Source organism: Hoplias malabaricus, chromosome 11 (genome assembly GCF_029633855.1).
Source record: "Hoplias malabaricus isolate fHopMal1 chromosome 11, fHopMal1.hap1, whole genome shotgun sequence".
Taxonomy (NCBI): Eukaryota; Metazoa; Chordata; class Actinopteri; order Characiformes; family Erythrinidae; genus Hoplias; species Hoplias malabaricus.
This window is the reverse complement of record NC_089810.1, coordinates 35,458,710-35,468,938: the sequence shown is the minus strand read 5'-3', so window position 1 is coordinate 35,468,938 and position 10,229 is coordinate 35,458,710. Positions and strand designations below refer to the sequence as shown.

At 38.6% G+C, this 10,229-nt stretch overlaps 1 protein-coding gene across 2 annotated transcripts in view; it reads left to right on the top strand.

Annotated features, from left to right (window-relative positions):
• The first annotated feature begins 1,666 nt into the window (after window positions 1–1,666).
• LOC136709282 (latent-transforming growth factor beta-binding protein 4) overlaps window positions 1,667–10,229 on the top strand; it is a 71,266-nt gene continuing 62,703 nt past the window's right edge. Inside the window, exons 1-2 of one of the 2 annotated variants that reach the window (XM_066684420.1) lie at window positions 1,667–1,897; window positions 8,869–8,939. In XM_066684420.1, the coding sequence (XP_066540517.1) occupies window positions 1,710–1,897; window positions 8,869–8,939 (259 nt within the window). In that variant the 5' untranslated portion in view covers window positions 1,667–1,709. The remainder of the gene's footprint in view (window positions 1,898–8,868; window positions 8,940–10,229) is intronic. The other variant, XM_066684419.1, reaches the window with a different exon arrangement.

The window sequence follows — 10,229 nt, the reverse complement described above, 5'->3', positions numbered from 1 at the left end:
TGGCACTGAGCATGCATTAACGGTGCCAGTGGGGCTAGGTACAGCCTTAGTCACCAGGGAGGCCAGTGTGGATTTACGGTTGTTGATACTTAAGGGTAATGTAGGACTGTAAAGCTAGCTGTTGAGCCTTCTGGAGGTGTCGTGGACTTAAATCTAACTAAACACTGATGAGGAGAGGTGCCTACCTGATGACCCCTGTGAAGAGCTAGTGATGCAGTGATCACAAACGGCCACAGCAACCTTATGGTGTAGCTGTAGGATTGGAACAATAGAAGTTATGTGACTGCCGGTAGGAAGAGAGTGGGGTGGGCCCTATGTGAAGCTCTAATGGATTGGCATAGGATATTTTACACCTTATCTTGCGTATGATTATAATTTAATTTTAATAGTTTATTTATCAATCACTGCAGTGTCCCAATCAAAAATATCCAGCCAACAGAGTCATCCTTTGTGATTTTACATCTACAAGGTGGACCAATGAGGTAGTCTAAAACTGTGGACAGAGGGTGCACAGTGTTTAATAAAACTCGAGCCTCACTGCTGTGTCTGATCCACCAGCACAACACACTAACACTATTCCAACCCATACTACTGTATTGCTCTGCTCTGTGCTGGCCCTGTGGGGACCATGATCATTAAAGTTAAAGTTTAAAGTTAAAGTATAGACAATTGTATATATTTTTCCTGTATTTTATATACATTTATTACGTAAGTTTATATCCCAAAAATAGCTTTTTAAACATATAAAAAAAATTTGACTGTGCTTTTTTTACTTAATAAAAAATACTTTCAAAAATACTTTTGGTGCCATTAAAGAACACACACACACACACACACACACACATATATATATATATATATATATATATATACAAAAATGTTTTTTTAATCAGGTGTATAAAATCAGGTTTAGTGCTGAGGCATGTACCTGCTCTCCACCAGGGGGTAGAAGAGGGCAATAAACCAAGACGTAAAGAACCAATTCCAAGAAATGACTTGTAACACTCTGGAGCAGCTGCACATGAACCTATGTTTCCATTGCCCAGTGCCAACCACCTGCCAGTGGAACCCCCAGCACTGGTCCGTGGAGCAGTGGAACTGTGTTCTCTGGAGTGATGGAGCTGCACACACACACACACACACATACACACACACACAGGTGCATCTTAATAAATTAGAAAATCAGTTAAATTAGAATAAAAAGTTAATTTATTTCAGTATTTCAAGCGTTTTTTCCCTTTAATGTTGTTTATTGTGGCTTACAGCCAATGAAACCTCAAAAGTCATAATTTCAGGAAATTTGAATATTATTCAAATAATAATTATATTATTGATTATAGACTTGAATATCCAATAATAAGTAAAAGAGAATAGGGAAAATCCTTTCCTAAAAAAAAAAAAAAAGTGTTTTCACTGGTTAAAACCAGCGTGGTGTAGGCGTGACCCCTCACGGCGCTCTGCGCTCTGATTCGCTGTCGCGTTGCCTTGCCTTCACGCTATTGGCTGAAAGATTTGGAGTGTTTTGTTCACGCCGTGCTCTGTTTCAGGCTCCTACAGCACTGTAGCAGACTCACAGCATCCTTTTAAAGTGGGTCAGTCTTACAGAATCCAGCTTAAAACGGATAGAAATGAGCACAGCACCCTCAACATTTACAGAAACAGTGGAATACGGACTTATGTTTTTTCATTTCTGAGTGAATTCCTCAGCCATGACCCCCTGCAGGACTCTAACCTGGGGGTGTTTCTGTGTACTTCTGTTACTTTCCGGCTCTAATCCTGCTCCAAAAACGAGAACAGCAAGGGAGAGAGGGAGAGAGTGGAAGTGGAAGGAGGAGAAGAGCAGCAGAGCCATAACAAACTCCACCAAACTCACCAGAATACACCTAGACCTGACTGGGTAAGTGCCTCTGTAGGCTGAACATCTTTAACATTACATAAAGATCACACAGACTCCGTGGGTGCCCTTACATTGAAGATGTGTGTTGAAGGGTGTTCCCAGAATGATCAGTTAACTTAATGTACAAAGTAGTTTGCTATTAAATAGTTAAAACACAGTTCTAAATGACAGTCTTTCTGAATAGGTCCAGAATGTGAGACTTTGACATTTTAATAAACATTAAGATAAACATTGGCATTTAAACTTTTAACTGAAACATTTTCCTGCAAACTTATGATCTGCTCCACACCCCATTGTTGGGGGGCTTTAAATTTATCCGACATTTTGTAATGATCTTAACCAGCTAACAGATTTGAGTTCCCAGAAACCTCCATGATGTTTACCCAGCTGGACTATTATGTTCTAAGGCCATGCTCTCTCAGGCCTCAATCACATCCAGAAAACAAATCCTTGATGCTGCTTTGAGAATTAGAGAAGGACTTCTTTCTTGTAGTACATCATCTGTGGCAACATCCTCAAATCATCCTTTGAATGTTGCGGTTAAAACATTGTCTTTCACATTTAGTCTTATAGGAAACTATATTTTATTAATAAACAAATGGAGGTAACATTAGCCAAAGTTGTGGGAACATTCCAGGCTGTTGTGATTGTGGAAACACAATGTGGAGTCCTGGATTTTGAATGAATCATCTAGGAAACATAAACATTTATATATGAAAGTAAATACCTGAATGTATGTGCGAAACCACAAATGTACAAATTGGAGTTTGACTGTAAAGTTGTAAATTGTCAGGAAGAGGCAGATGACAAATGTTTTGTGCAAAATGTGGGTCAATGTCCAATAATTATATACATCTCTAAAACTGTAACTGCAGGAAACTGCAAAACATATTTTGCTTTAAATACTTCTTAAAATAAAGAGGTTTTATTGGTCATGGTCATTTTGAAGCACTTTTCTTGGTGCATGTCTTTTCACTCTGAAAGTTTGAGGGAGAGATATATGTTTTTATTGGATGGCAATGAAAGAACCAAACTGTTTAGAGCTTTTGAGTGAGTGAAGACATGTGTGAAGAAGCTTTCTGAGTAATGTTTGGATTTGTTTTTATTAAACCCTGAACTCTACACTAATTTCAAAGTTTACTTTAAAATATAAACAACATATATTTTCAAACTAAGCTCCATTTGCTGCATTTGTTGTGTCTGCCTTAATTTGTCCACTGAATGTCACTGCTCTACACTACGTGGCTGTTAACAAGCTAAATATGAAGCTACATGCTAGCAGGCTAGCACTGTGGCACACTGAACAGACATCATATGACTGGAGACCTCCCTAAAGTCCCCCACACACCACAGCAGGCTTTGTCCACTTTGGTATTTGAGAGGTTTTATCAGTTTAAGGCTTCAGTTTGTGGATCTGCTTTTGGCTGAATTTTTCTTTTCTGCTGGTCACTAATAGATTAATAGCATGTGGTCAGTTGTAGATTATGGAGACAGCAGCTTTTTCTGACTGCAGTTGGTAAAAGCCCTTATTTTCACTCAGAATATTAACAAAATATTATTTCTTATCGGCCCTGGAGTGTTCAAACTTTTGTGAACATGTGTGTAACCTAATACCATTAGTCAGATATCAGAGTACAAGTGTTAGTTTGTTCTGACAGCACCCTAGGAGTGTGTGCGTGTTTGTGTTGAATCTTTCTGAGGCATGACTGGATTACAGAGCCCAACATCCGTTTAAATATTACTGCGAATCTCCCAGCGGAAATGCTGATCCTTCAAGCAATGAGAAGAATTCCTGATTATCCTACAACTCAAGTGTATCACTACTTCCACACACTTTAATAGTTTAAAACCCAGGAATATTAGCTAGAATGTCTTTAAAATGTAGGATAATACACTTTACTGGCTTTTTAAAAAATCAGGAAAGCTTGTTTTATTGTTTTAAAAACCCTGGAAATCTCACTTCATCACCCTAAAAACCCAGGAAATGACTATGACCTCCTGTTCAGATTAATTAAGAGAGAAATCTGACCCCTGGAAGAGTTCAAAGTGAATGCTTTGCTGCTCTTCTGGAACAACCCCTTCAAAGCTTCTGTTCTGGGTTTAGGGGATTTAAGGTGGTTGTTGGTAAAAGGCAGCACTTTCACAGTCAGCAGAAAGAGAAGATCTTAGTGCTGAGTTTAGTTCTGCTCACTTGGCCTGGTGGCCACTGGGGATCATATATTGTCCAGGCCATGAAGGGTGTTTAAAATTGCAAGTATTTTTTTTATTAAATGGTGAAAATATAAACAAAGTCCAATAGGATTCTATTGTTTCCTGATTTATGATTCCAAACATACTAGAATTATAGACGTTAACTTTATCACTGGCAATTGAAATGAAATCACTGGGTTATTTTTGAGGTATTAAGCTGTTACTGTTCAGGTTTCTTTGTAAATATCCCAACTTTATTCATCATTTTTCTAACTCTGTAATCTGTATATTTCTTTTATTTAATGAACTTCCTGCATGGCTGTTTTATTTACAAGGATTCATCAGCATATAACTCGTAGTATATCTTACTGATCTCACCGATGGCTACTTCTAGATCCAAAAAAATTGTTTTCAAAAATGCTCCTGAGGATTAAAGAGCTTTATTAGCTGAAACAGATCAGAGAACTGAAAACCCATCAGTTCAAAACTCATCAGCAGGGCTTCTGACACCTCCACACTTTCTAACATAGTCAAAAGCCTTAGATTTTCTGTTTCTAGAAAGACTCCCACTCAAAAAATGTAACAAATAATACACAAAAACCTTAAAATCATATAAAAGTCATCTAAAAGTATCATCTAAACATGTTAATTCAAGTTTTATTACGCCAGAGAACGTAGTTCTACTGCTCCACACCCCATTGTTGGGGGGCTTTATATTTAGCCGACATTTTGCACTGACCGTTGTGATCGTAGGTGATCAATGCGTTTCTATAGACATATTCAGTTAGATCAGATTAGCTTCAACTTCATTGTCATTATGCAGAGTAGTGGTAGAAGTCAATTAAATTCACCCTGCGCAGAAAATGTTTGTTTAATCTATAAGATTTATTTAATCTATTATTATATATTTCCATACATCATTATTTTAATATGAGAAAATAAAGTTTTATCAGTATTACCACCTCATTGTTTCTAAAATTGTCCATTTTCTCAGCTCCACTGACCATACAGGCAATTACAGATAAGAGACCATCTGTTGCTCTGCATACTTTTTGCCTCCTTTCATTCTGCTCTTTAGTGGTCAGGACCCAATAGTACCATGACTACTGTCTGTAATTGTAGAACTACAGTGTGCTCCTGTATGGTCAGTGGAGCTATGGGAATAGACAGTAAGTGTAGAAACAAGGAGGTGGTCACAGTATTCTGAAATGATTGAGAATATATGCATATTTTATAAGTGCATGTAATCATCATCTTCTTTGCCACTTAATCCATTACAGAGACATTGTAGTGCATGTCATTTTATATTTAAGTTGTGTTCTGTTAACAGTTGGTCCAAATAAAGTGCTGTTTTAACATCTGTAAACTGGGTACAGAGTCAGCGTTCTAAATAAAAATATACACTTCATATAGAGAATTTCTTTTTCTTTTTCTTTATTTTAAGTGCCTTTTTTGGATATTAATTTATAACATGACAGTAACCATTCAGGATTGTTTCGCTCTGGTCTTATGTCCTGGTTAAAAGCTTTTAGTCCTTTAGTGTGTGTTTTTTTTAGTCCTGAATAATAGACAGTGGCTGTGTAATTCCTTTGATGCTTGAAACATACAGCCATAATTTATAACTACAGAAAAGGACAGAGACACAAGCTGTTTGAAGGCAATGAGGTCAAAACAGGTCAAAACCAGACAGGAACTCTATTCAGAAAGAATAGACCTCTTATTATTTATGGTGGACCACCTATAGGGCACATAGTCCTTTTCTGTTGAAAATTTTCTGAGCACAATTTGTGTATTATGTACACCACTGGTTAAAGCTGCAGTGTTGGCCCTATGCCACTACACACCTGTATTGTTGATTATTAAATTGTAATATAAGATTTGAAGAAATAAGAACAAAGGAAGATGTAAGAATGTAACTTCAATGTGCACAAAAAATGTATTCATAAAATATATTATATATTGTCTAGATTACTGTATTAAAACCACTCATTATTAATGTCAAGTGACCAGGTGGGGCATCTCTACAATAGGGACTGGTGCAACTTGGCTCCAACAGGTCACTGTGGAGGAGTGCATGACATAATCGATATATAAATAATGGTAAGTTATTTTGATAATTCACATTGTTGCTGGTTCAGCGCATAATGTCATAAACTACTTCAACAAATTTAAGGCTTTCACTGAGTGCATTGTGTACTACACACACATATCCATGGGCAGCCGTGGCTTAATGGTTAGAGGATCGGGCCTAAGGTCACTGAAACCAATGCCAAGCGTGGACTAGAAGGATAGCCCCTCTTTCAAGCTGTGGATAAGTGTCTGTAGTGATACTTCAGTACAGACTGTTATTTCAGAAAAGAGAAGCAAACTCCTTATATTTTTTTATTAGGCCAATGTCTTTAAGGCTATAAAAGTTAAGTAAAATTTTATTGGGTAGTTCTGTTCTTTGATAAACCTTCTCTTTCCCAGTGTAAACAATGGTGTTTCATCTGGAATGTGTAGTTTAAGTGTCAGCTTCACATGAAAGCTAAAAGCTAGCATGCTAACCTCAAATCGCTTCTCGGTTTGAGTTAAACAGAGCAAAGTGGAGAATCACACTTTTGTTACAGATCTAGAGGATACTCTGGTGATGAAAAAGACACTTCTTTCATTTCTGTGAAATCAAATAGTTTTTCTCAGATGTGTTAAACAGTTAACTAGCATGCTAATGTTAGCCCAGCAGTGACAACACAAATCCTCATACACGTTTTAACACTATTCTGAATCTTGTGAGACTTTGATGTATGTGAGATAAAATGGAGAATTCTTGAACAGCGAATATAAAGAAGGGTTTGTGTTTTATCAGGTTCAGATGAAGTGACTCTCCTCTTTGTTTTGTGGAAAAGAGAAAATTCTGAATGGGTTTAATCAGCTCTTTAGGCTCTGTAACTCTGAACAGATTATGGTTTCAGGTTTAATACAAGACGCCATACTCTAAAATATTCTGCCGCTGAGAGCAAGAAAAACACCAAAAGTGCCTGATTATGGCTGAATGGCGTCAACACATTATATAAATGATATTGCAGCTAACATAAAGCCTTCAGAGAAAAGCTGAAGCTATTACTTCAGTAAAATAGTCTTATTGACACATTTTATTTCAGAAGAAATCCTGGATAGGGGATATTGGATAAAAACAATCAAGGCTAATTTTCCCCAGCACTGTTACTCTGGATTTATCTCAGAATGTCTCAGGCTGTGCTGCATTTGTTGAATTAGCTGTGTACATGGAGTGAGGTCAGAGGTCATGCTGGTGCCTGTGAAAGCTCAGTTGTAGTAACTGAACATCCCACAGCTTCCAAGGCTTCCCATTGGTCTAAAGTAGAATCACAATAAAGCCATGACTCTGTAACTAATCAGAAAATCCTTTTAAAAGCTGAAGCAGGGTCTAGTTCACGGGCGCTGGAGAGGGGCCTTGGAGTAAACGAATGTCTTATGAGTTCGTGTTAGTGCGTTAATTGCTTTTTTTCTCCCAGAACATTCTAGACAAACAAACACTGGTCGAGTAGAGCATGGACGAGACTCTTAGTCCATCCCTGTTTACCCACGCCAGGAAAAAGTGGAGGAGGAACAGCAGCTGTGGGAAAAAGAATTCATTTTTAAGGCAGCATGGAGGCCCAGAGCCTCATTCTTATTCACTGATGCCATTCTCTCCTGGAGCTGAATCCACCCTTGGGCCAGAGGTCACTGAACCTAAGGGGGTTGGTTTAAAGACCAGAGAAACCCCTTTTTATTATGGCAAATGCTCCAAAACCGTAAGTCTGGCCCAGCCTCCCACTGGCAGGTGAAAGGAATGCTATAAAACCCAATGAGGTTAATACGTGGAGAGAAGACACATTCTGTTGAAGATGTTCTGTAGAAAGTATCTTCTAAGGAACATGTCGTACCAAAGACACATTCGCCAGAAAACTTAATCTGACTGAGTGAAAACAAAGTCATTGTATTAAAGTTTATCTGCTGTGTGGCCACTTTGATTCTGCAGTTATTTCTGCTGATATAAGTCCTAGCTCATACCCCTGTGAATATATATTTTTATATTCTATATTAATTGTATAGACAATAGAACACTATGAAACCTGCCCAGAAGTGTAGAGACTGTAAAGATTGATGCCTATCCAATCCGTTTTTCCAAAGGGAAACTCATTTTAAATGTAATGTAATTGAGTGACAATAAAACAATGTTATTTTCTATGCTGGTGATGGGCGGCATGGTGGCGCAGCAGGGACCTGGAGGTTGTGGGTTTGATTCCCGCTCTGGGTGACTGTCTGTGAGGAGTTGGTGTGTTCTCCCTGTGTCTGCGTGGGTTTCCTCCGGGTGACTGTCTGTGAGGAGTGTGGTGTGTTCTCCCTGTGTCTGCGTGGGTTTCCTCCGGGTGACTGTCTGTGAGGAGTGTGGTGTGTTCTCCCCGTGTCCGCGTGGGTTTCCTCCGGGTGACTGTCTGTGAGGAGTTGGTGTGTTCTCCCTGTGTCCGCATGGGTTTCCTCCGGGTGCTCCGGTTTTCTCCCACAGTCCAAAAACACATGTTGGTAGGTGGATTGGCGACTCAAAAAGTGACTGTAGGTGTGAGTGTGTGAGTGCGTGTTGCCCTGTGAAGGACTGGCGCCCCCTCCAGGGTGTATTCCCGCCTTGCGCCCAATGATTCCAGGTAGGCTCTGGACCCACCGCGACCCTGAATTGGATAAGCGGTTACAGACAATGAATGAATGAATTAATTTTCTACTGTCCTCTCTCCCTCTGTCTCTAGGCCCAATGTGTGTGGTCCTCGATGCTGTTCTGGGTGGACAGTTCAGCTCAAGACAAAGCAATGTACAAAACGTGAGTACATTAAAAATCGTGTATTATAAAACTGTATTACATTTACATTATAAATAAATGTGACTTTGTGTCTTCTGATAAATAAATTGTCACTGTCTTCTGTCTCTGTGTAATTCAACTTTATGTAATTCAATGTAACATGGATTTAAAGTGAATCTGGAGCATTTCTGATGGGTCTTTCATCGTGAAATTGTGGTAGAGTAAATGTTAACTCCTATTTTCAGATTATATCTGAAAAAATATATATATTTCCAGGATTCTTTTAAAGGGTTGTTTAATTCAGTCTTGTACAGTGAATGTCAACAGACACACACCAGAGCAGGTCTGTTCTAAACAGGACTGGGTTGAGATGAGTGATTAGACTGGTTTAGATCAGAGATTAGAACAGAGAGGGCAGTACTGCATGGCTCAGGCCTCATTGCTGTTTATAAAAGTGGAGTGTTAAGTGAGGTGAGGTTGTGGCTATGAGGATGAAGGTAATGGACCGCACCAAGAGCCCTGTCTTCTGCTTCATCTCAATCACACTACAGTATCACTGCTTTAAAAACAGAGCACTTTTGGAGGGTTAATGAAACACTGACTCAAATTTAGCAGAATAAGTGGAAGGAATTGCATCTTAAAGTTATAGTTAAGCAAAATATCCAAATAATACAATTTCCTTGACGAAAAAGAACAAAAATATACATCCACCTACTTGATTAATGTCATTATTTATTAGACATTAGTCTCTTAGCTCGAGTGTAAAACTAAAGAAACTAAATACGGAAGTTGAAAGTCAACTCCTTTTTGAGAAGGAGGCACAGCGTAGAAGTTAGACATTTTTTGTCAAAGTGTTCTTTTGAATTTATGACTTTAAATATCATTTACAATTTGCAGTGCCTATGAAAGACTTATTTACACAGTCCCAGACTGCCCCATGCTGAGATGATTTGAATATCGCTGGCCCTTTAAATCCTTAGGGTCAGGTGTGTGGCGATTAACTGGTTAAATCCAGATAAACAGGGATTTAGAGAAGGTGAGGATTATGAGGATGAAGCTGAGAGAGTAGTGTAAATGTGATATAGTCCACTGAGGTTTACCTAGGTTAACCTTACTGAGCGCTATTTATTTTATATGGCCTTATCGAAAGATAGCAACACTGATATTAGTGGAATTTTAATTATTTTGGACAACTTCAATAAACAATAGTCCATCCATTATCTATAAGCGCTTATCCAGTTCAGGGTCACGGTGGGTCCAGAGCCTACCTGGAATCATTGGGCACAAGGCAGGAATACACCCTGGAGGTGG